Source organism: Macaca mulatta, chromosome 6 (assembly GCF_049350105.2).
Source record: "Macaca mulatta isolate MMU2019108-1 chromosome 6, T2T-MMU8v2.0, whole genome shotgun sequence".
NCBI lineage: Eukaryota > Metazoa > Chordata > Mammalia > Primates > Cercopithecidae > Macaca > Macaca mulatta.
This window is the reverse complement of record NC_133411.1, coordinates 157,947,220-157,973,253: the sequence shown is the minus strand read 5'-3', so window position 1 is coordinate 157,973,253 and position 26,034 is coordinate 157,947,220. Positions and strand designations below refer to the sequence as shown.

Here is a 26,034-nt window from a genome sequence, read left to right as displayed (position 1 = left end):
CCTTTCACCTTCTGCCATGATTGTGAGGCCTTCCCAGCCACATGGAACTGAGAGTCCATTAAACCTCTTTTTCTTTATAATTCACCCAGTCTTGGGTATCTCTTTATCAGCAGTGGGAAAATGGACTAATATAGATGCAATGAAGACTCAACTTCTTCCCTAGAAGGAGATATTGAGGTTGGTGGGCATGGCTGTGGGGGGTTGCAGTGGGCATCCAGACCTGTACAGTGAACATCCGTAGTGAAAATGATGTCCATAATAGCCTTCAGTGAGCATGCATTGTTTACTAAGCCATATGTAAATCTCAGGACCACCCTGTGAAGTAGACAGAATTGTGGAAATTGAGAACTAAAGAAGCCAAACAACTTGCACGAGGCTTCCCAGCAGGCATTGATATCCAAACAGTGTGAATCTAGAGCAGGGTTAGCAAGCTTTTTAAATAAAGAATCATATAGTAAGTGTTTTAGGCCTTGTGGGCCATATGATCTCTGCCACAAGTATTCCACTCTGCAGTTGTTGTATGAAAATAGATAATACATAAATGAATAAATGTGGCTGTGTTCCAATAAAACTTTATTTACAAAAGCAGATTGAAAGCTGTATTTGGCTCATGGACCATAGTTTAACAACTCCTGATCTAAAATGCATAGTCTTAAGTACTCTATGTATTCTGTCCACCCAGCCAATAATTTTTGCCTTAGACAAAAGAAATAGGTATTGAAGGCTATAGAGTGCAACCTTGTAGAATTGTATGGGGGGACCTCGTTTTTCATCAGTCTGTCCCCTGCCTGCCACAGAGGGTCCAGACAATTACACCACTTGCTTTCATTGGTACTAGCTCAGATCCTTGACTTCTCAATTTTACGATCTCATGCTGCCTTTTTACTGATTTTAATTTCTCTTGTTTGAAAGATTTTCTCTAGGGTTTAGAAGTGGGTTATGGTGTGTGTGTGTTGGGGAGGGGGGTGGTTGGTGGGGGGGCACGGGCAGATATTGAAGACTTTGTCCCAGCCTTCAGGTTTTTACTCTGGGACACTTTTCTCTCCCTTTGTGTAGTATCTGCAGGATCATGCCTTCTCTGCCTTCCAGGGGACAACTACAGAATTTAGTTTGATAAAAGCTTGCAATCTCTCAATGGGAGGGATCTTAGGGAGTCTTGTCTTCTGTCTTGAGGTGATACAACACAGACTGGCCATAGAACTGAGCCAGATGGGGTCCATGAGAACTCTGTGGCTCTATTAAATCTATTAAATCAATTCAACAAATATTTACTGAGCATTTACTATTGCCCAGGCACTGTGCTAAAAGCTGAACAAGGGTGATAATAGTTCCTGAGCTCACAATAACAGAATAGTACAGAAAATAAATGTATAAATAGCCACTAAAGGTATCATATAAATTGTGGTAAGTGCCACAAAGCATGTGCATATTATTATTTTTAGAAAGAAGGGATGCCTTGTGTATAATAGGTCCTCTCAAAATAATGATTAATTCTGTGCATGTGAATACCACAGTAGCTTAGCAGCCATTGCTCCTGGCTTCTATTCTTATATTTATGCTTCTTATTTTTCTGGAACTGAAAAAAGTGCTATGTTTTAAAAAATATAATTAATACGTTAATCCCTAACACAGAAGCAATTCTTTCCTCATTTTTGTTGTAAATAAGGAAAGAATTGCTTTTCCTGAAATGTCCTCATCTGATCACAAGGCTATAATGTACACTACCACCCCAGTTTCACACATGAGGAAACTTTGTTCAAGGTTTAAAATAGCTTATGTCTTTTAAAACGTCAGGAGTTTTAAAGTGGTAAATGAAACAGAAGTCTTCTCAAGTGCTGATATCTGAGCCAGAAATTAGGCACTGCTTGAAGGTGTAAATGTAAGGGTCTGGGTCAGACTCTGATAATTAGGTCCTGGTTTAAACAGGGTTTATTATTTGGTCCAAGATAGTTACCCTTACCAAGTCTTATTTTTTTTCTATTAGTAAAATGAATGTAATAATAGTACTGATCTCTTGGGGCTGTTGTGATGATTACATGAGATTTTGCATGTAAAGTACCTAGTACACACTAAGTGCTCAATAGATGTCCGGTAATAATACTGCCATTGTTACTATTAGAAGACAAAGCAGCTGAGACATCAAAATAAGGCTTTGGAAACGTGCAGGAAAACTTAGATACGTTTCAAAAGACAAATCAAAACAACAACATCCTACTGGATTTCTTTATTTGCAAAATTGACTAAGAATTCTAACGGCTTGGGGTTTCTGTGAGGATTCAATGAGAAAATGCCTACTGAAAGTATATACCCAACGCCTCACACAGAGTCAGTCCTCAGTTTTTGGCCGTCTTTATCATAAAAATAGGACAAGATCAATTAGCAGAGGTTGGGCTTTGGACAGAGATCAGACAGACTCATCCAGGCAGGGCAGGGATCCGGGAAGCCCCAGCAGGGGGTGGTAAGAGGAAGTCTGGAAATGCAGGTGTATTGGGGTCACTTGGCCATGGGCTCATGGCTGATGTTCAGGCAGGGAAGAAGAAACAAAGACTTAGCCCCAGACACTGAACTTGAGGACAGGAAAAATGAGAGAAAGAGATGAGTCAAGACTGGAAAGGAGAGGAGATAACATGCTGGAACACAGGCACAGGAGACCCAGAAGTACACAAGGCTGACGCAGTGCTGGCCCACCAGCAGTGCTCCTTGCTTCTTTGGCTTTGGAAGCCAAACCAAACCTAGAGTCTGTGGGTGGTGGCTGGAGGAATTGGCATGCTGGGCCATCTGGTGCTCAACTGGTAGGTGACACTGCTTGGCCACTGGCAGATGTAAAGTAATGGGGGTCAGTGGTGATAGGAAGGAACCAAGGAAGCTGGACTACTGCCCAGTTTTAGACCATGAAAGCACTTGTTTCTTACTGGAGATCATAGATCATGGGCAAGTCTTGGTGAGAGGCAGTGCCTTTGGAAAATCTTCCATTTGCAAGGAGTCTCAATGGTGCTGTGTGAGCCACCAGGTCTCTGTAAGTCTTGCCTTCCCCTGATGGGGTGTTTCTTGGAAAGAAATAGAGATCTCCTCTCTTCCACAGTCATAATGAACTCAGAGGGAGAAAGTACAAGAAGCAAATGCTGGCTCTGTCAGTTGGCCTGTCTGTAATAACCTAAATCTTGTTCCCTGAAGGTCTGGAGAAAACAACTATAGTAGCCCAAGGGCATCCCAGGACAGTAAATGGTAATATAAAAAAAACAGAGCAGGAAATAGGATGAGGATGAGATTTATGGGTCTTATCCTCATCAATTGCTCCAGTGAGAGTGAGGAGAGCTGTGGAGGCCAGGCCTGCTGAATCTGAACCCGGCTTGAGTTTGCAGGGTACAAAGTGGGGAGAGAAAGGCAGTGCTTCCTATAGTGAAAGATGCCTGTGGTTACTGTAGCTGAGCCGAGGAGATTGGTGATCACTGCAGCATGGTGTGGAGTTTTTGAGCTCATTGCATTCTCAGAGGAAGTTTCACGTTTTAAAACCTGTGAAAGCGTGGCCAGGTCCCATCTGGGATGTCAGTAAATCTCATGTTAAGAGCAGGGCAGAAGAGAAAGCTTGAGTTTTTTTCTTTCTGTTTCTTACAAAGGCCAAGTGCCTGGCACTCTCTCCAGAAGGCCAACAGCTGCCTCATTGCCAATAAGGATCTGGGCCTTAGGAGTTGAGAGCAATGCTTGTTTCCCTCATGGTGCACAAAGGGGCCTGGCGGCTGAGAGGTCTGTGATCAAGTGGTAACCACGTTTGTTGAGGACTTTCTACTTAAGTGTCCACAGATGTGGTTGATGATGATCAGTGTGTCTGGGAAGAGTTGCATGGTTTGCTGCAGTGGTTCTCAAACTTCGCTGTGCAGGAATGTAACCTGGGTGTGTCTCAGGAATTCAGGTTCCTGGATTGCAACTGTAATGAATCTTTTTCAGTCAGTCTGAGGTAGTTCTGGGGTGGGGGTTCTGTGCTTTGAATAAGGTCCCTAGGAAATGCTGATGCAAGTGGGCCACAAATCATGTTTTGGGAAATATGAGTGTTATGGGACGAGTCCTAGGCTGCTACTCAGAAGGGAGTTCTGGCCTTGGATCTTCCCCTAATGTGCTGTGCAAACATATGTAAGTTATTTCCAATTTCTGGGCTTGTTTCTTCTATAAAATAAGAATATTGGACTAGATTGGCAAGTCTCAAGCCAAACTGCACGACAGAATTACATGGAGAACTTAGACACAGTGCTTGTGCCTGAGCCATATTCTGAGAGCCCGGTGCTCAGGCTATCATGACGTTGCAACACACTGGGAAAGAGTGTGGCAGTGTACAAGTTTAAAATGCTTCCAGGTGACTCTAGTTGTTGCTGGGACTGAGAAGTACTATCTAGATGATGCACGGTGTTCTTTCCTTGTTTTTGAACACTGAATCGTCTGTGAGAAAATATATTACCTATGTCTCATTTCTTCATTGGTCCCTCCGTTGTCGCGGAGGGAGAGTTTTCTACAAAATACAATTTTCCAAATAATTAAAGGGCACCTGTTAAGAAGCAACCTGTTAAAACTTTCACCCTGCTTTGATTTTCTTTGTAAACAAAACATCAAAATCTTTTTGATGACTTAAAGTTACCACTGTTGTCACTCACTCATGCATTCACTCAATAGGTATGCGTTTGGTGCCTATTTTGTGTTAGTAACTGTAATAGGTCATTCTCATACTGCTAATAAAGACATACCTGAGACTGGGTATAAAGGAAAGGATGTTTAATGGACTCACAGTTCCATATGGCTGGAGAGGCCTCACAATCATGGCTGAAGGCAAAGGCAGAGCAAAGGCACCTCTTAAATGGCAGGGGAACTGCCTTTTATACAACCATCAGATCTCGTGAGACTCACTATTATGAGAATAGCAGCATGGGCGTAATGGCCCCATGATTCAATTACCTCCCACCGGGTCCCTTCCACAACACGTGGGGATTATGGGAGCTACAATTCAAGATGAGATTTGGGTGGGGACACAGACAAACCATTGCAATAACATAACACCTAAAAAGGTTATAGAGCCGTCAAAGGGTTGATGGACCATGAATCAGTAATAATAATAATTATAAGTGATCTTTAAACATTCATCAGGGGCCAAGGACGTAATAGGCACTGTTCTAAGCACTCTAGTTTTATCTCATTTAATCCTCACAACAATCTGCTCAGGTGGGCACAATTATAGGCCTGTTTTACAGGTAAGCAAACCAAAGCAGGAAGGATCCTGTACGTTCTCAAAGTCACACAGCTGATTGGGGTAGAGCTGGGATTCAGTCAGGCCCACCTCCCTGTGTGATGTGGGACGTGGCTGTTCCCGCTCGGAGCTTCTGTTTCATTCTGTGCTGAGTGGACCCTGAGGGCCCTCTGAGCCCTAGCACCTCACAAGTTCATGTCTGTCCCCAGGTCTCTCAGGAGGTCACTCACATGCATCAAGGAGAGCCTGCGTATCTTCATTGACCTGGGGGAGAGAGACAAGGCTGCTGAGGCCTGGCTTGGGGCGGGGCGACTCCACTACCTCATGCAGGAAGACGAGCTGGTGGAGCTGTACCTGCAGGTAGGCCTCCTGCAGAGCTCTCTGGGAGTTGTTGACTTGGGTCATATGGGGAGGCAGCTGTACCCTCCAAATCGACCAGCTGGAACCAGAGAGGAATGATGTTCACCCTAAGCCCGTGGAGAGAGGGTCAACACTGGGCTGCTCCCTGAACACGTGGTGGAAACGAGGGTGGTCCGGCAAGCTGAGTACAGGTAGCAAAGGGCCAGTCGCTGAGACCCATATATACATGTGCACCCTGGGAGGATGTGAGGGGAGACTGACATATCACCTGTAACGTCACTTGTCCCATTAAGTATACCCGTCTTTCCAAAGCTCAACATACACCTTGACTTTAGGGTTTTGCTGCAGTTTGAGGCAAGGTTGGTGTGTATGTGGGGTATTAACAATATTATTCTCTTATTTTTTTGTTGGTTTGCATACTTTTAATATCAGAGATGTGGTACAGTGTAGTGATTAAAAGCCTAGGCTTTGAAGAGAGAAAAGCCTAGAGTCAAATCCCAGGGCCATTACATATGGACTGACTGCGTGACTTTGGGCTTGCCATATGACATCTCTGGGATTCAGTTTCTTTATGGGGGAACTGAACGCTGTCTTTTAGCATAAGGATTAGTAAAACAAAAATTTATATATCTCACTTGCGTAGTAGTAAATGCATAGTAAGCATTTATTAAGTGCTCAGAACTTAGTAAATGTTTAATACATGATATTTTAGTGTTTTATTACTATCTGTACAATATTGTACTGTGATGATATGTAAGATGTTTAATTCTACAAAAATGTACCAATTTATGTTTCTTTCCCATGTTTTGTTTTCTCTCTTTTTACTTCTCCTTATACTAGCACATAAACTTGCACAAATTCACTTCTACTGAGACTTAATAATGGCTGCATAACACTGATTGCATGCTTCCTATGTACGGGAGACTTTGCTAAACACCTCACTTGCATGATGTAGTTTAACCCTCATTATAAATGCAATAGGAGTTTCCATTATAATTTCCATTTTACAGATGAAGCTCAGAGAGGCTGAGTAATTGGCCCAAGGTGATACAGCTGGTAAGTGGTGGAGCTGAGAACTGCACACAGTGTGACGTAGAGCCTTCACTCTCAGCCTTTATGCCATCTGCCTTGTGATTTAAGGGCTGAAAGCATTTCCAGAGAGCAGACAATTCAGTCTTCTCCTTTCATGTTGTGGGAGACTGAAGCCCAGAGGGCACTGTTCCGATTGTACATTGTTTTGGTGGTCCTGACTCCAGGATTCCATCTCACTGGCCCCCTCTCTCTCTGTAGCTGCCCATGCAATAACACAGCAACGGCAGCATCTTGCCCCAGCGATGAAATGTTCACTGGCCAGAACTGGTCCCAGGCCTCACCCAATCCCAGGCTGCCACCTAACTGATGTTGTGCAGGGTCATTTCCATGGAAGTGAATCATTCTGGACCTGAAGCTATTTGAGATCCTGTAACTGTGCTGCAGATGCAGCGGTATATTCTTTACTCTTCAACTTCCTTAGCACATTTGGTGTAGATGCAATCCAAAATAGCTTGCTAGAGATAAAGAAGCTCTGGAGGCTAGGGTATTGGGATGGAAGACACCAACATTTGTTTGCCAGTGACTATTGGCGTGAAACTGGGGAGGTTCTGTTTTCTTTCTGAGCCACACTATCTCCATCTGGAAAGTGTAAGGTGTTGAACTGGATCATTATTTTTCCATTTCAGTTATTTACATATTAAATTCATGGTTTTGCTATATACAGGTACCATCTATACCATTGTTTACTTCTTCTTTGACTCAACATCAAATCAATGTAGCTTTTTTTTACACTTAGCCTTATTCTACACAATACTATCTAAAGTTGCAGGTTGGATGCACTATTAGTTTTTCTTTTTTTCTAAAACACATTAAAATAAATACTTAACTAGTAAAACAAAATGTTTTTCCATATACCATTAAAAATAATCTAGCACCACCAAAAGCAATCTCTCATACCAGGATGGGGAAATGCCACACTGGAGAATCTCTAAAGTCCTCTTACCAGCCTTATGAGTGTGAAGACCAATTTAGGATTTGGGGGACTTTAGCAGAGGATTAATTGATTTAGGTGGTCTGCATCTTAGCTCTGCCAGTCCTGTGGAGGTCTGGAAGCCCTCCTCTCTGCCTTTAACAGCTGTCTCTGTCCCCACTAGGCAGCCATCCAGACAGCCCTGAAGTCAGAGGAGCCTTTGCTGGCTCTCAAACTTTATGAAGAAGCAGGTGATGTGTTCTTCAATGGGACCCGCCACAGGCATCATGCAGTAGAGTACTACAGAGTAAGTCCAAGCTGTGCAGTTTGCTGAGACAAGTCCTGGCACAGGCGTGGGCAGGCTCAGGCTGGACTTCGACCTGGGTCCCTCTTCTCCTCTCTTGCTTGTATTTCATTTTTCTCTTTCTTGTCCAGTGCCCACCTACTCACCCTCTCTTCAATCTAGCGGGAGCTCAGGGAAGGTTCTGATAAACTTAGTCATTCTCAGGCTTGATAAGTTATCCTTCCTGGGATAATACATCAAAATAATTGAGTCCAGGAGTTCAAGACCATCTCGAACTCTTGGGTGCATGGTACTTTACAGTTTGCAGCACACTTTCGAGTTTACCAGTGTTTCCCACTTACTACTGGGAGTGCGGTGGGAGATTATTTAAAGGGTTATGTAGATGAGTGCTTTTGTTTGATCATATGTTTAATAAGCATGTATTAAAATATTTTTTTAGGCTGGGTGCAGTGGCTTATGCCTGTAATCCCAGTACTTTGGGAGGCCGAGGCGGGCAGATCACCTGAGGTCAGGAGTTCGAGACTAGCCTGACCAACATAGTGAAACCCTGTCTCTACTAAAAATACAAAAATTAGCTGGGCATGGTGGCACCTGCCTGTAATCCCAGCTACTTGGGAGGCTAAGGCAGGAGAATCACTTGAACCCGGGAGGCGGAGGTTGCAGTGAGCCGAGATAGCACCATTGCACTCCAGCCTGGGCAACACTCCATCTCAATATATATATATATATATATATATTTTAAAATTAAAAACATAATATGAGCTCATTAAACCTATGATTTCACAGATAGTATTGCAAAGCATGAGGCAAGAAAAAGAGTTGATGTTAAGAATAACACAAATTAAATGAATGTCCAGATATTAAGTGGATATGTCAAAGACTGTGATTGTTTTTCATCACTGACTAAACTTTAGGAATTCTCATTATCTAATTTGATCCTAAAATTTTATTCATTCAGATATTCATTTATTTATTTTTTCAGTTGTTTATTCAGTCATCAAACTTTAGCAAACATCCAGTCTGTGCCAGGCACTGAGCTAGGTGTGGGGAAGAACAGGGAACGCATCTCTGACTATTGAGGGGCTTATTTTCATATGCATTTTGTAGATGAGAAAACTAAGGTTCAGAAAGATGAAGTGATTTGCCTAAAATTCTATCATAATAAAAACATAGAAATGACCACTTTTTGAGATATTCCCACACTATGTGTGTACTCATGTGTGCTTCATAGATAGCGCCGTGGATGCTATCCACAGGGATGCACAGCTGAGAGCACACAGCTGAGAAGGGAACGACTTTCCACGTGACCTTGGGAAAAGCCACTTCCCCTTTCTGCTCCAGGTTTCCCCAATTTTAGGAGGCCCAATGCCCTCTACTTCTTTAAGATCTGGGCAAAACATCGTGAGCAAGGTCCAGGAGAGAGTTGAGTAAAGGCACACAAGGAAACATGGCTGACCCCCGTTTGTTTTAGTCCACTGCCATCCCCCAACCCCTGCCTGTAGAAGATAAGCCTCCTAGCTATGGTATGCACTGATGATTCCTAGCTAGACTAAGGTTCCTTGGGCCTCTGTTCTTAGGCTGGAGCTGTTCCTTTAGCAAGGAGGTTGAAGGCGGTGAGAACTGAGCTCCGGATTTTCAACAAGCTGACAGAGCTGCAGATCAGCCTCGACGGCTATGAGAAGGCTTTGGAATTTGCCACCCTGGCCGCCAGGCTCAGCACAGTCACAGGTTGGTGGTCTTCACTGTTGGGTGTGTTGAATGGAAGAGGTGACTGGTCAAGGATAGACAGCAAAGCAATAACAGCACAGGCTTTGGAGTCAGACTGTGTGGGTTCAAATCCCAGGGCCAACTGTCAGGGATACCTTAGTTAAGCAAGCTGCCTAACTTCTGTAAGCCTCAAGCTTGTCATCACCAAATCAGGATTAAAAATAGTGCCCGCCTCATGGTCGTTGTTATGAAGACCAGTGATTATCCATGTAACGGCCACAGCACAATGCTGGGTACATGGTAAGTCCTTGGTAAGTGTTGCCTGTGCCACACTAATTATTATATTACAGTTGCTGCTGTTCCCCAAGTGTAAAGTAAATGGTATTTTATTCTCTGTGTAGGCTATGTTCCCATTGCAAAAGGACTGCGCCCTAAATTTTAAATTAGTTAATTTTTAGTCAAAAGTGCATTTTTCCATGAAGCTAAAATGTAAATGAAGGTCAGGTTCCCATTACCCTAACTCAGAACATAGCTGAATATCTTGTGTTTATGTCAAAAGCTAGTGGAAAACAATAAAAGTTATCAGAGGCCGGGTGCGGTGGCTCACGCCTGTAATCTCAGCACTTTGGGAGGCCGAGGTGGGTGAATCATGAGGTCAGCAGATGGAGACCATCCTGGCTAACATGGTGAAACCCCGTCTCTACTAAAAATACAAACAATTAGCCGAGCGTGGTGGCGCATGCCTGTAGTCCCAGCTACTCTGGAGGCTGAAGCAGGAGAATGGCGTGAATCTGGGAGGTGAGCCAAGATTGCGCCTCTGCACGCCAGTCTGGGCAACAGAGCAAGACTCTGTCTCAAAAAAAAAAAAAAAAAAAAAAAAATTCATCAGAACAGATAAATGGCAGAATAAAAAAGATTAAAAAACCCCTCATCTTGAATGTTGGTGTTTGAAGAAAAGCAGGTTTGATTAGAGAAGCCTTGATTAGATGTAAGGGTAAATGGAATATTCTGTGATGATTCCAGGAGGGACTTCTGGGCATTTTCAAGGGCATCGGATGTGGATGATACTGGACTTTATTGTGTCTAATTGCACTCTTGAGAGCTCCTTCTGTCTTTTCCCTACCTTTTTCCTTATTGCATAAGGTCTCATCTGAGTGACTGTGTGCTAATCTCAGGAAAGGCCTTGGAGGCCCCAGGCAGCTCCTCTGAGCACTTTTTATCTCTCACTGGTCGGGAGCTGAAGGGAGGCTGCATGCATCCTTTCTATAGGTACTTCCCCCGTGGTTGACTTTTCCATATCAGAGAATTTTCTCTCTCTAAGATTTTCTCTTTTAATTTTGGCTTTTGGCTCTTTGAAGCTTAAAAGTGATGTTTTTAGATGGTATCCAACAGTCACCTTGCAAATATTTCGAAGACATGATTGTAAGCCTTTGTTTCCTGTAAAAGTTCGTTCTGTATTAAAACAAATCCACCAAACAACAAGTAATAGACCCATTAGAAACCAACATTCTAAAGCACGGTTTAAGGGTGAACAGGTGTTTACAGCTTATCTGAGACTGACAGTGGGTAACGGGGCCAAGCAGAGACTGCTGCATGGGGGTACCCAAGAGAGCTCTCTGAAGAGAGAGACTTGTGTGTGAGGAAGACATTTATTACACACAGCTATTCATTGCAATTCTTAGCTACGCCATCAAGCTAGACTTGTCACCATGTCCCAGTAAAAGGGTTTAAGAAGAATTCCTTCCCAGAATCCTGCATTACAGTAGCATCTGCAATAAGGAGACAATTTTCTTCCGGGAATCACCCCAGGAAACCTTGACCGGCACCCATCCTCTACTAAGTCACTCTCATAGAGCCCTGCATTTTCTTTTGTAGCATCTATGACACGTGTAATGTTACATTTGTTTGTGGGATGATTTAAGGAATGTCTGTCATGTGAGACAATAAGCTTTATGAGTACAGGCACCTCTTCTGTCTTATTCCCTATGCCCCAGCACAGTCCCTGACATCTAGTAGACCTTCAAAAAGTTTTATGGAATGAATGAGTGAACAAATGATGCAAAGTGTTGGCTGCAGGGTATCTCTCTCAGTCTTCCAATTCTTAGGAGATCGGAGGCAGGAGCTGGTGGCCTTTCACCGCCTGGCTACAGTGTACTACTCCCTGCACATGTATGAGATGGCTGAGGACTGCTACCTGAAGACCCTGTCCCTCTGTCCACCCTGGCTACAGAGTCCCAAGGAGGCCCTGTACTATGCCAAGGTGTATTATCGCCTGGGCCGACTCACCTTCTGCCAGCTGAAGGTAAGAGCCAGACTTCCAAGATTTCCTGAGAGCCACTACCCAACCATTCTCCTTCCTGACCCAAAGACAATGAGGAGCCTTTGGGGTGGAGCTGAGAAAACCAGAGTGCCAAGATGAGGAGTCTTGTTTCATTGGGTGAGGAGTGGCTCTACAGGGGACATGGAGGCTCTTTCCAGTTAGCCCAACTGAAGACCTCAAAGGTGCTCCCATCTTCGCTGAGGAATAGACCATGGTTCCTCTTTCTCCTTGCCTTGCCACCATGTCTGTGGCTGCTTTATCTGCCAGATACTCTAGGCACATTGCCTGTGAGTCTCTCAAGGGCCTATGGAAATATATAAGACGCCAAAACAACTCTAAGGTCTAAAATGAAGATTAAAATGAATACTTAAGAGCATGTCCATAAAATGTTACAGACCAACTAGTCAACTGCAACTCATTTCTTATAAAGTAATATAAAAGAACATTTTATGAGAAATGTGGATGCATATTAACATGTTTGAGATAATGAGGTATGGGGCCTTTAAACTAAGTATACTTAGATCTTAAGAGGGCTTTAGCCCTGCTTCTCTTGCTTGCTGAATCTAGAACTTCTTTTTTTGCTTGCTTTATTTTTTTGAGACAGGGTCTTGCTGTGTAGCCCAGGCTGGAGTAGCATGGCTCAGTCTTGGCTCACTACAGCCTCTGCATCTGGGGCTCAAGCAATCCTTCTACTTCAGCCTCCTTAGAAGCTGGGACTACAGGTGCATGCAACCACACCTGGCTAATTTTTGTATTTTTTGTAGAGATGGGGTTTCGTCATGTTGCCTAGGCCGGTCTCAAACTGCTGGACTCAAGCAATCCGCCAGCCTCGGCCTCCCAAAATGGTGGGATTACAGTTGTAGTAGGCCATCATGCCCATCCCAGAACTTCTTATATTTTTGGTGTCTTTTAGAGTTGTGTTGGTTGCAAGTCTCTGTTACAACCCTGACCCTCAAACTATGTCCCTAGATTGGGCTTCCTTTTACCAGAGGTCCCTGTCCCCTGAAGCACGACCCTTAATCTCTTAATATAGTGGTTTCTGAGTCAGTCCTGTGTTTGGCCCCCAGGGAACCCTCAGGGCAGCTCTGCTGTCTGTTTCTTATTTGCCAGGCTTTGCTTCTGGCCTGAATGAATTACTGATTTATGAGGGTTAATGGAAACCAGGCAGCCTTTTGAGTCTCACCCAAAGAAGCATCTGTTTCTCATCTTTACCAAGTAGGGAGGTCCAGGGGCTAGTGAAGGACCCTCAAGATGGTGAAGAGCCATCTTGCCTCTGCCCCACAGCTCCCACGAAGTGGTTCAGGGACAAAGTGTGTGATCTGATCATGTCAACCAAGAACTCTATAGATTGTAAAGGGAAAAACTCAATTCAAACTTCCTTAAGCAAAAAAGGCAACTTACTGGCTCAAAGAATGTGAAAGCTGAGCTACAAATTTAACTGCGGATAGCTCTGGATCCTATTTCTCAATTGTCATCAGGGATTTCCCCACCTCTCATTGTATTTCTTGACTCTGTATGTTTCTACTTTGCTTCCTTTTTTGGCCTTTTCCCCTTCTAGCTACTGGCAGTTTAAGTCCACCTCTGAACCTGCCACTTCGGAGGGACCTTTTTCCTTATTGAGACACAGTGGAAAGTCCCAGGGAGTGGCAGATATAGGCCAAGTTTGGGTCATGTACACATCCCTGAAGCACCGTGCCCAGGGCAATGATGTTTCATGATTGGCTGAGCCTCAGCAAGGGACCACCTCTGTGCCTGGAGTGCAGGGCACTGTGATTAGCAATGCTCCAAGGACCACAGTGGAGGGAGAGAGGAGCTCCCCTAAGGACTCAGGAGATGGGGATGGGATGTTGGGCAAAAAAAAAGCTAGAGGGGCCAGCACAGCCTCCTAGCCTGTCCTGGAAGTGTTTGCTAATGCTGTCTTGTCTTTGCCCCACATCATGGGGTTAGGATGCCCATGATGCCACTGAGTACTTCCTGCTGGCCCTGGCAGCAGCGGTCCTGCTGGGTGACGACGAGCTTCAGGACACCATTAGGAGCAGGCTGGACAACATCTGCCAGAGCCCCCTGTGGCACAGCAGCCCCTCTGGGTGCTCCTCAGAGAGGGCACGGTGGCTGAGTGGCGGTGGCCTGGCCCTCTGAGAAAAGCTGTCCTGTCTCTGGACATTTGGCATGGCCAGACTCTGACCCCACTGCCCTAGGCTCTTAAATACGCATTGGGAGGGTCCGAGTCATTACCTGGCCCAGCCCCCTCATTTTACAATGAGAAGAATGAAGTCTGGAAGGAGAGGGGCTCATTGCAGGTCACAGAAAGATTTGCTGGTGCAGCAATGAGAATTCCTGGTTCCAAGCTTTGCATCTGGAGTCTTTACCAGTTGACTGTTGACTTCCACACAAACAGCCTCTGAAAAGCACTTTCTCCATACGTAATTCTGGAGAAGATGAGGAATCTTGCCCTCCAGGAACCTTCCTTCCTCCCGCAGTGAGGAAATCAGTCACTGCACTGGTGCAAAGCCAAGCCGATTGGAATTTGTGCTCTTCACCAATTTTCTCAGGGAAAGACCCCTTCCGCTTGCCAGCAGAGGAACCTGTAGTTTTTTCCATTTCTTTCTTCAGAACCAAAGTGTGTATCACTCCTCATGCTCACAGGGATGGGCAGGAGAGAATTCACCAGGCTCTTAGCTCAAAAGACACAGCCTCAGAATGGCCAGATGGATAGCACGAAACCCGACTTGGATTCACTATCTTCCTCCTGCCATAAGGCTGTGCTCCCACATAACAAGCTCCAGGGAAGCTTTCTAAGAGCCAAGGCTTGGAAATTGAGTGTTAAGAAAATTATGGCATAAATTACATATAAATAGTATATATGATTAAATATTGTCCAGTTACATTTACACACACATTTTTTCTCATCCACAATGGGGACAGATGAGATGGAGGACTTGAAGGATGGGTGAGAATACCAAGACATGTCATTTTTCTTTTTTTTTTTTTTTGAGACAGTGTCTCCTCTGTTGCCCAGGTTGGAGTTCAGTGGTACAGTCAGGGCTCACTACAACCTCAGACTCCAGGGCTCAAGTGATCCTCCAGTGTCAACCTCCTGAGTAGCTGGAACTACAGGCATGTGCCACCACACCCAACTACAAGGCATCTTGTTGATTTCAGGGTAGCTGCTTTGCAAAGCATCTCTATTAATGACCTATCACTGCATAGCACACTGAGTGGCCTGAAATGCTTATAATCTCATGGTTTCTGCAGGGCAGGAATCCAAGTATGACTTAGCTGAGCCCTCTGGCTTAGGGTGGTTCATAGGCTACAATCAGCCAGGGCTGCAGTTATCTCAACTTTAACTAGAGAAGGATGGGCTTCCAAGCTCACCCACAGAGTTGTTGTTAGGAGTCAGTTTTTTGGCTAGCTGTTGGCCAGAGGCTTCCTGCAGCCACTTGCCACGTGGGCCTCTCTGCGGGGCAGTCACAACATGGCACCATGCTTCACCAGAGGGAGCAAACAAGAGGAGCAAGAACCAGAGTGAGCAGGAGAGAAGGAAGTCACTGTCTTTCCATAACCTAATCACAGAAGTGACATCTCCTTAGTCTTGCCTATTCAATTCATAATAAGTGAGTCACTAGGTCCAGCTCCCACAAGAGGAGGGTGTTTATCAACAGCTTGAGTACCAAATGGTGAGGAATCATTGGGGATCATTTCAGAAGTGACCTACCACAGTATCTGAGTTCTTTGATAATGAAATCAGGAATTCTCTAAGATAACGAACTGAAAATATGGTCCACTAACCAGCAGCATCAGCATCACCTGTGAGATTGAAATGAAAATCTGCAGCCCCACCTATGGTCTCTGAATCAGAATCTCTGGATCCCAGAACGCTGACTCGTGCAAGCTTTCCTGGTGGTTTTAATGCACCCTGAAGTATGGGAAGCACCACTGCAGGGTAAGAACCCTCAGATAGTGTGCATACCTATTACCTGGTAAGGTTGTTGAACGTGAACTTCCTGGTTTCTATCTCTAATTCTGATTCAGTAGATCTGGGATATATCCCAGGAACATGCATTTTATCAAGCAACTCAAGCAAGCCTGATGCAGGTGGTTCACCCTTGCTCCTTGTGTGAACCACAAGGAGACCAGACGTAATTCCCTGCATCTGATGCCCATCAGTTTAGCTTTTATTATCAGACCATCTGCCCTTAATTTCTAGCTTCTTGGACTGACCAGATGGTTAGTTATATGGCAGGGTGAGATGGGAGTGGTGAGTTGAGCCACGATTGTATCTTCTAGTCATCAAGGTTATCTACGTATTGGCACATATTTTCTGTTAGAGATGTGGTTGGTTGTCAAAAGGCTGTCTACTCTAGAGAGTATTCCCAGGAAGGAGAAGCTTCCAATTGTCTAATTAGTAAAATTATCTAATCCACTACCATGCAGAATAGATGCGGTTTTGCCCCTACCACAAGCTGTAAAAGCCCCAAGCTGGGAGGGATGTTGTGGTTGAGACAATCCAGTCTAATCTCCCATGCATAGTCCTTTCAACAACATTCCTGGGAGACAGTCAGGGGCACACGCATTCCAGAACAGTTACACATCGTATATTTGAAGAAGGCTCACACAGCCCTGGAAACCATGCCATTGGCCATTCCCTATCTGACTCAGGTTACAGATCCCCTCCCTTTTCCCACTGACCACTCACTCTCCTCTGGCCAGATTTGTTTCTGTTTCTCTGAAAGAGCGATTCCCATAACTGCACCAGGCTTTTGACATTGGCTGGTGGGTGAAGAGTACAGAGGGATGTTACTATACTTAATTTGATTCTTCTTCTCCCCAGCAACCACATCTGTCCTTGGCTTCCATTGAGCTATATAATTAATTGAAACTTCTGTGTCTTCTGACTTGAACTTCTATTTGGACAGATCTTTCTCAACTGCTGCAAATATACATATGCATTTGCATATGCATACACATACACACGTATGTGAAGAGCATTGTATCTATTCATGTTACATTTCACTGGAGATTTTAGCTAAAATTCCCCAATTCTGTGCACTTTGATTTACCTGTAAATCTGATGAATTTACCTGTATCCAGGTCAGTTATCAAAATGTTCAGCATGTTTCCAAAGACAAGGGTAAGACTATATTTTTTTAAAATAAGAAAAACATTGTGTGATATCATTGCAATTACTACATTCTATATGTAAATCGCTTGCTAAAACTCTTTTAAAAAGTGTTTAAAGATTTCATTTTTAAAATGTGAGCCAACTATTCCCTTTGGAAACATGTTGATGCTACCTTTTTTCATGATCCGCAGAGAGTAAAGTGGTGATTGGATCTGGTCTCTACTTAAACATTGTAAAAAGAAAGTGTATCCTAGCCAAAGATGATCTAGTTACCCTCTTTATTCTAATTGTTCCCTCAAAACTTATATGGGCTGTGTGGCTGCTGGCTCCTTACATCTAATCTAAATAAAGAACAAGGAGGGCATTGCAACATTGTGGAAAACCCTGTAACATGTTTTCTCAGCTTTCAGGTATACTAGTTCCCTGTCCAACAGTATTAACACTTTGAAATCCAATATTGCTTTTGTCCTTTTCTTATTTAGTTTTCCATTATTTTAAGATGCCTTTATATTGTACATGTGTATATATATGTATGTGTGTGTGTTCATTTTCTTCCTCTTTGTGAATATAATGCACCTCATTTGGCAGAAGTTTATTTGAGGAAGGGAATATGTAGAAATGGAGGGTGTTAGGATGAGGGATCAGGAAGCCTGTCACTAAAGGGAACCTGGATTTTGGTCTTGATTTTGACATTAGATTGCAGTGCAACCTTGGGGAAGTCACTTAACCTCTGCACATCTCAGATATTTGTCCTCTGATAAAAGAACCTCACCTCTGGGTTTTTCGGCAGTGCTATTTTTATACTGTATGAACAGGATGAGAAATAGTATTGGAGAGATGAAATAATATAATTTTATAGCCCAATTATATTCTCTTCTTTTTACAGGTGAGTAAACTGAGGAACAGAAGGGTAACATTCTACCAGACACATTAGTAGTTAGTGGCAAAGACAGCGGTAGTTGAGGCAGGGGTCTCATGATTCAAGGACTTAGTTGCACAAATGACAGGATTTCTGCTGTTTTGGGGTGCCTTCACAGTTGTATGTATATATGTACACGTGTGTGTATTGTATGCATGTGTTTATCATGATATGCACCAAAGAGCCTTTACAAAACATTTTCTAAATTGATTTACTTCTTTTACTCATATTAACTTATTTTTTTAAATTTAATTTTTTTTTTTTGAGACGGAGTCTCACTCTGTTGCCCAGGCTGGAGTGCAGTGGCACACCTCAGCTCACTGCAAGCTCCGCCTCCTGGGTTCACACCATTCTCCTGCCTCAGCCTCCAGAGTAGCTGGGACTACAGGCACCTGCCACCACACCTGGCTAATTTTTTTTTTGTATTTTTAGTAGAGACGGGGTTTCACCATGTTAGCCGGGATGGTCTCGATCTCCTGACCTCGTGATCCGCCCACCTTGGCCTCCCAAAGTGCTGAGATTACAGGTGTGAGCCACCATGCCTGGCCATATTAATTTATTTTTATAAAGGATGACTAGTCTATATAGAAGAAAAACTTGTATTGTTTTCCATAAACAGAATTCTGTAAATAACGGCAAATACAATGAAAATAAAACAATGCATTAACTTCAAGCTAGGTCATGTTGCTCATTGCAAGCACCCAGTCTAGGCCTTATCTGGCATTTTTTGAAAACAGAGAGATTAATAAGTGGCAGAGAGTGTAGATGACAGACTAGCACCAACCACTTTTTCCTTGGGCACTCAGAGAAATGGAGTAAGCAGGGAGGAGGACTGAGCTCATTCCGATGAGGGTCAGTGTCATTCAATGCCAGGTTTGGGCACACACTGCGGGGAAGTGGGGATTCAGCTGGGTGACAGGAAAGGGGCAAATGATATATTATGTAATATGATTCAGTATCAGAAGCACTGTGATTGGAGTTAATTACAGGATGTTACGGGTACTGAGGGGAAGGGATTTTACCCAGACAGGGTTACGGGCATCAGGAAGGGCTTTCTGGAGGACGTGACATCCAAACTGAGTTCCGAAAAGGATACCTACTTAATTCTAACTGCAGACCAGCAGGTTGCTATTGACAGACAGTGCATGTGTTAAGCAAAGGTCCAGAGGGTGGACAGGGCGTAATGTTTTCTGAGAACAGCAGTGAGTGCAGTGAGGCTGGAGCAGATTCAGGGAAGCAAAGAGGGTTTGGATTCTACCTGGAGGTTGAAGGGAATGTATAGAAGGGTTATAAGCAGTTGAAAGAAACATGGTCAGATTTGTGCTTTGGAAAGATGATTTTGGAAGCAGCATGAGACTGGATTAGGGCAGCAGTGGAGGTGGAAAACACATTAAGACTTGGCTATTGCAACAAAACACTCCAGCCTTGATTCAGATATCACCAGTTTTCCCCACTAATGTTCTCCTTCTGATCCCACATTGGATTTAGTTACCATATTTCCCTACGTATCTTTGGTCTATGACAGTTTCTGCCTTTCCTTGTTTTTCATGACCTTGACAGTTTTGGTCTCTTTTCCTCTTTTAATTGCTCCCATTGAGAGGTGTGGACAGGGGCAAAGAAGGAAGAAATTCAAGGGAATGGGCTCTGCACTCACTCGGGTGGCAGCTCATGTGGGGGCAATGGAATATGTTTTGGAGTTGGGCATACTTGGGTTAGAATCTGTTTCTTACTAGCTGTGTGGCCTGCAAATTAACTAACTTCCCTGAGCCCAGTTCTGTTGGAATTATATCAGACTTATTTATGTCATAGACAAGGAAATGGCTAAAGCAAATTCATCTTTGGGGGCATGTAAGCCTTGACATTGAGAAGTGCAGCCAAACCTAGAGGTGTGGCCGGGCACCCTGATCCTACATTCAGGGACACTTGGGTCTGAAGCTCCTTCTCCTTTTCATCACTGAGTGACCTGAGCAATTTACTTTACCTCTTTAAGCTTCAATTATTCCTCTGCTCAGACTTTTAACTGAGATGAGATGTATGGATGACTTGGTATGAATGCTCAGTTGGTGGTAGCTGTCACAATGAAGCAGAACTGAGTAGATTATTAGTAAGCACATCTATTCCTGGCTCCCACACCATAAGTGGGAGGGTGTGTATGTTAGGGGTGCTCTTTGCTACTGGGCCTTTCACTTGGCGGTCTTCCCTCTTCAGTGGGATGGCATATATTTCCTGATATGTATCCCCTCTCTCCCAACTCTGTCTGATTATTCCAGAACTCAGGGGACCTGAGGATGGAGGCTGCTGGAAGTGCTGGCTCTGGGAATGTGCACTTCGTTCACCTTCCTCTAAGGGGTGTTTCTCCCCTGAGAAGCAGAGACAAGTGGCTGCTTAGGGGGTGGGGATTCTCCCCAGCTGCCATGGTGCAGGACCAAGAATAACATGCGCGGCCAGAACTGTGCAATGGGGCTGCTTGGCTTGGCTTCCCAGCAGAGACTCTGTGAGGCAGGTGAGAGGGAAGGATGCTGTGCTTTCAAAACGATTTTAAAGGTGAGAACCCAGATGCCACTTCTAGTGCTGCCTTTGACTCCTTGTCCAGGGCATCACACTAGCTTGAGGGATGAGGCTCTTTGAGGTGAGCTTCCAGACAGGGTAGGTGAGAGGATGGTTGAGGTCACATGGATAATGAAAAGACAGGCTAATTGATTGCTGTCCTTTTCTGTGAGAAATCCAAGAGTTCCAGTAGGGGGCAGTGATGTCTTCCTAAATAGTATACCATTGGTAAAGAATGTGTTTAATATTAATAGCTCTGAATCAGACGAGGGTAGTGGCTTTCAAATCCTTTTTTGTTGTTAGGTTGTTGTTGTTGTGGCCCACAGTAAGAAATGCATTTTATGTTATATCCTCATGTGCATATGTTTGTGCATATGCAGCAACATAGAGAAATGCACTGATACATTCTGTTCTGTTCGATTCTATTCATTTTTCTGTTCTATTCATTCTATTCTATTCATTAGCATTCTATTCTAGTTAAAAACTATCAAATTTATGACTCACCAAATGAATTTCTCATTCATTAACCTGTAGTTTGAAAAGTACTGACCTGGAGGGAGGTCTCTAAAAAAGTGCGGGAGGGCTCCGGCCTTCGTTCTTTTCTATGTATTATTTGATGGATATCTTACTTCTTTTTGAGACCAGAGAATGTGTACGTCTCAAAATAAATAATAGTTGAGGTTGCATGTGTGTTATGCATTAAGTCCTATGCAAAACCTTTGTCATGACTCTCATGTAATCAAACAACATTTTGGTGTAGTTACTATTATTTTTATCTCCACTGAGGTTTAGAGAATTGATGTGGCTTGTCTAAGTCCACAGTTACTGGTGATCAAGGTGAGATTTGAACTCATGTCTCTCTGATGCTGGAGCTAGAAAATGAAAGCATTATATTATATTGTGTTTCTGTCAGGTGACACATCTCTGAGAGAAATGCTATCTCTAATATGATAATGAATAGGAGCATTAGATTAAAACTTGTTTCATCAGCCTGAAGTACTGGGCTGAAATCAACACAGTGATTCTAGTGTAACTGAATCAATCAAAATTGGTTACTTTAGAACAGGATCGGAGAGAACCGACTTTCCAGGAGGTCTTGGAAAAAAAAAAAAACCAAACAAAAAAACTGGTGTTATTGTTGACCACAGTCAGGTAACTCAGCCTAGAAAAAAAGAGAGACTGTATTTCCCAAATGGAAAGTAGGAGGAACAGAAAGCTTTGATCTATAGTAGTGATTGGTCAAAACAAATGATAAGATCTATAAGTTATGTTTTGAAGAAGATTCCAGGTTGGGAGTAAGGTGAATGAGGGAAACTTGCAAGAGACTCCAGAGCCAATAATAGGAGACTATGGACATCTGAGGAAGGGAAGCAGCCAGGTGGAGTTTCGTGGGTCTCACCCAACATGGTACCCATAGCTCCAGTGGTGGTAGCAGAAGGAAGATCATGGACATGAGAGAATAGCCTACTTTTGACATCATGGAAAAAGCCGTTAGGAACATCCTTCTCCTCCAAATATGTGTTACAAAACAAATAGCCTGGGAAGAGCCCATGTTCATTAGAGATGCTTTATTTCTTAGGCATAAATGTTGATAGTAGCACTTTTTTACTCACTCAGTATTCAGAAATGCTTAATCATCTACTTCCCTAACCTTTCATTTTACTGTATTTTTATTTAGGGTCACACATTATGACATTATCTATGAAAAGGATTTTGAAAATAGATACCTCGCTTCTGTCTTTTATTTTAACCTTTCAAATCTAGCGGACCATATTTAAACATGATCTGTATGATTCTCAACTACTTGATCTTCCTTGCGTAGACCAAATATGTGTGAAGGTGACTTTTTGTTGTTATTGAACTTTCTTGCACGTAGAGAACTTCTGATGTTTGTTCATCTGGGGATATATCTGACATCTACTTCATAGAGACATTCACAGGAATGCCCCTGAATTCTTTGAATATTGTACCAGACAGCAAGCAGTGACAATGGCTACGTCTGCTTTCCTTCTCAGGGGAGTTGCCACGGGCTAAGCTGAAATAACAGCTGCATGATAATCCTGGTGACCAAAAAGCTACTTATTCATAAAACAAAACAAAACAAAACAAAAAACTTTTGTCTGTTCTAGAACATGTAGCTTTGGGGCTGTAGTGGGTGGAGAGAAAGGATAGCAAACAGAAAGATTACTTGGAGGATTTTTCATTTCCAGTTGTTTTAAAGGCCTAAGAGCTTATACAAACTGATATTCTGATCCTCTTCCAAGTCCTGTGGCATTCTTTTCTTTCTTTCAAAGTTGTGTAAAGTCCATCTGTCTGTTTCTCTCTGTCTCTGTCTCTGTCTTTGTCTCTCTCTCTCTCTTTCTCTCTCTCTCTCTCTCTCTCTCTCTCTCATTTAGGCAGGGTCTTACTCTGCTGCCCAGGCTGGAGTGCAGTGGTGTGGCCATGGTTCACTGCAGCCTCAACCTTCTAGACTCAGATGCTCAAGTGATCCTCCCACTTCAGCCTCCCGAGTAGCTGGGACTATAGGCATGTACAGCCACGCCCAGCTAATTGTTTTTTGGTAGCTTTTATAGAGATGGGTTTTCACCATGTTGCCCATGCTAGTCTCAAACTCCTGGGCTCAAATCATCCACCCACCTCAGCCTCCCAAAGTGCTGGGGTAACAGGTGTGAGCCATGGCGCCTGGCCATTTTCTCTCTTTTTTCTTTTTCCTCATGTCTTTAGCATCTCCCTTTTGCTTGTGCTCATTTGTCCCTGTACTTTTCCTTCAAAGCGCTTACCATAGTTTAAAAGTATACTTTATGTGAGTAAGTTTTTATTTTTATTTTTAAATAATCCGTGTGCGCCACCTAGATTGGGAGTTCCATGAAAGCAGGAATCTCATTTGGGCCACTCAGCTCTGTATTTCCAGAGCCCAGCCCAGTGTCTGATGCATGGCAGGCTCTCAATAAAGATTTGTTGAATGGGTGAATAAAAAAATAAAGGAATGAAATGTTGGGCTTGGGTTTTGACCTTTAGGGAGAAAGTTTTAAAACTATAATATAACTACTTATTGCTCATGAGTGATTGAGAAAACTATAATAGAACTATTTATTGCTCATGAGCGATTGAGAAATCAGGTGATAGGGCAGCTTACGTGTATAGCAGGTATTCAGCAAAAGTTTATTGAGAATAATAAGCATCATTTTTGTTTGTTTAGAATAAGTTGCTATAGATGTGGTAGGTCTTTTCTTAATTTTCAAACAGATAGTAGTTTGGCCAGGGATAATCATGGTCTTTTACTGAAGCTGTCATGGTCATTGTGTAAGTAATTTACCCACAGTATAGGATTTGATCCTCCAAATGATCCCAAAGAAAGTGACCTTATCTCCCCTTTTCAGGTGATGGAATCAAGGTTCGAAGTACTTCAGACGTTTGCAGAGATTCAAAACCAGTTTTGTCTGACCTGAAAAATCAGTGCTTTACATAATTATGTAATTCTGGTTACACGTTTTCTCTTTCAGAACTTAGGATCTTCAAGATAAATATTTCTTTTTTGAACATTTGAATGTTTCCCTTTGTCTTAAGGAGGAGGGAGATAGAAAATCTAGGGGGCAGGGACCTTGGCTTATATAATCAGTATTGCACCAAATACCACAGGAAATACCTTCAGTGATGAATGTTCTATGGAATAAAGAGCCAGGGGATAAGCAGTACCTTTAAGGTATTTTGAGGCCTGAGTGGTCCAGAGTATTGTTTCAGAATCCCAAGTCTCTTTCCTTGGGGAAATCGTAAGTTCATGGTATTGTGGGATGCAGGATAAAAAGCTCATCCTTACCCTTGAGTATCTGTCCGTCTGTTTGGGGGAGATTGGATGCATATATGCAAAGCACTAGGAGGAAAAGTCTGAGTTTAGCTCCTTTGAGACAAAGGAGGCAGGTGGTTATATATCTATTCATCGATCTATTCATCCATCCATCCATCCATCCATCCATCCATCCATCCATCCATCCACCCATCCTTCCATCCATCCATCCATCCATTCATTTATCCAACCAGCCAATTAACCAACCCACCGGCCAACCAACCAACCAACCAAGCAAGCATCTAACCACCCAACCACCCACATACCCAACCAACTAATCAACCAACCAACCAACCAACCAATATTCAACACCTCTTATGTGCTAAACTCACAATCCAGTGAGCAAGATAATGACAGTCCCTGACTTCAGAAGTCCTATGGGCTTCAGGGCAAGTCAGAATCCTCTGATAAACTTACCTATTATTCTTACCATCACAGCTTAGATTTGAGCACTTATACCTCAAACACTGTACTAAAGGTTATACTCTTATTATATCATTGACTTCTCTTAATTTCTCCTACCTGCAAGAAGTAATTGTATTGTATAATTATTCACTTAACACGTGAAGAAATGAGTTCAAAGAGGTTAAGAGATTAATTGTTACCCAAAGTCCTGTGGATAGAGAATGGCAGTGTCAGGACACCAGTCCAAGCCTTATCTATATTGCAAGTATTTCATAAAACCTCAGCTGAAATTTAGATAAATTTTATGGAACTTAATCTAGAAAGATCTTGTTCACCTGAACATCCTGTCTGGGATGCATGGTGGTACCACTGAACAGCTCCACTGCTTATCAAATGTGTGACCTCAGGCAAGTTGTTAAGCTCTTGGTGCTTCATGTTCATCACTGGCAAATGGAGATGATAATAGTACTTATCTCACGAGACTGTTGTGTGGATCAAATGTGTAAATATATGTAAAGTGCCTGTCCCATGTTATATAAGTTTGGCTGTTATTGTGCTGACAGACGTTTCAGAAGAGTACTTGTTTGGGCGAAGAAGTTAATGAACACCTCTTTGTTGAACTTGTGGGGTTAAGGCATGCTTAGAAGAATGTAATCTGGGCTAGACGCTTGGCTGTTCAAGTGAACATATGACAGTGATGGTCTCAGTCTGCGTCCCTTGTCAGAGCATCATCTGCAAATGATTGCCTCCATCACTTACCAAGCACAGGCACAGGAAGTTGTGACCTCCCTTTATTGGAGCTGTCATTTTGAACCTATGTTTAGTCTGGCAGATATTTTGACCTCTGTGATTTATTGCTGAGGGTGTTTTGACTCATGCTTATAAGCACAACATTAAAAACACCAATAATAGCTGAATTTTTCTCAAGAAAGTATTTTCCTAATTAATGCTTACTCAATCATTTTTACTCCAAGATAAATGTTCAATACAGAGCAGTTAAACAATTTCTACCTTTCTCTATCTTCTTTTTTATTTTATCAAAATCATTTTATGGAGATTAATTCTTTTGCATTTGAAATTTTACAATGATGGCTTGTAATTTATTGACAATAATTTATTTGGGTCAAATTTTGGCTTCTGCCACTGTGAATTTTCCATTGTAATTTTGTTTCTACTAAGTCAAATTTTCCTGGTTCATATTTGATTGATTTGAATTTTATTGGGATAATTTTATTCCCCTGTGAATGTTTACCCATTAACACATTCTTTATGTA

General features: G+C 42.9%; 1 protein-coding gene across 1 annotated transcript in view; it reads left to right on the top strand.

The window, feature by feature from the left end:
• Positions 1-17,415, top strand: part of SH3TC2 (SH3 domain and tetratricopeptide repeats 2) — a 62,235-nt gene extending 44,820 nt beyond the window's left edge. Inside the window, exons 13-17 of the mRNA XM_001104761.5 lie at positions 5,440-5,590; positions 7,777-7,899; positions 9,474-9,624; positions 11,709-11,905; positions 13,871-17,415. Of these exons, the coding sequence (XP_001104761.4) occupies positions 5,440-5,590; positions 7,777-7,899; positions 9,474-9,624; positions 11,709-11,905; positions 13,871-14,062 (814 nt within the window). The 3' untranslated portion in view covers positions 14,063-17,415. The remainder of the gene's footprint in view (positions 1-5,439; positions 5,591-7,776; positions 7,900-9,473; positions 9,625-11,708; positions 11,906-13,870) is intronic.
• Positions 17,416-26,034: the final 8,619 nt, after the last annotated feature.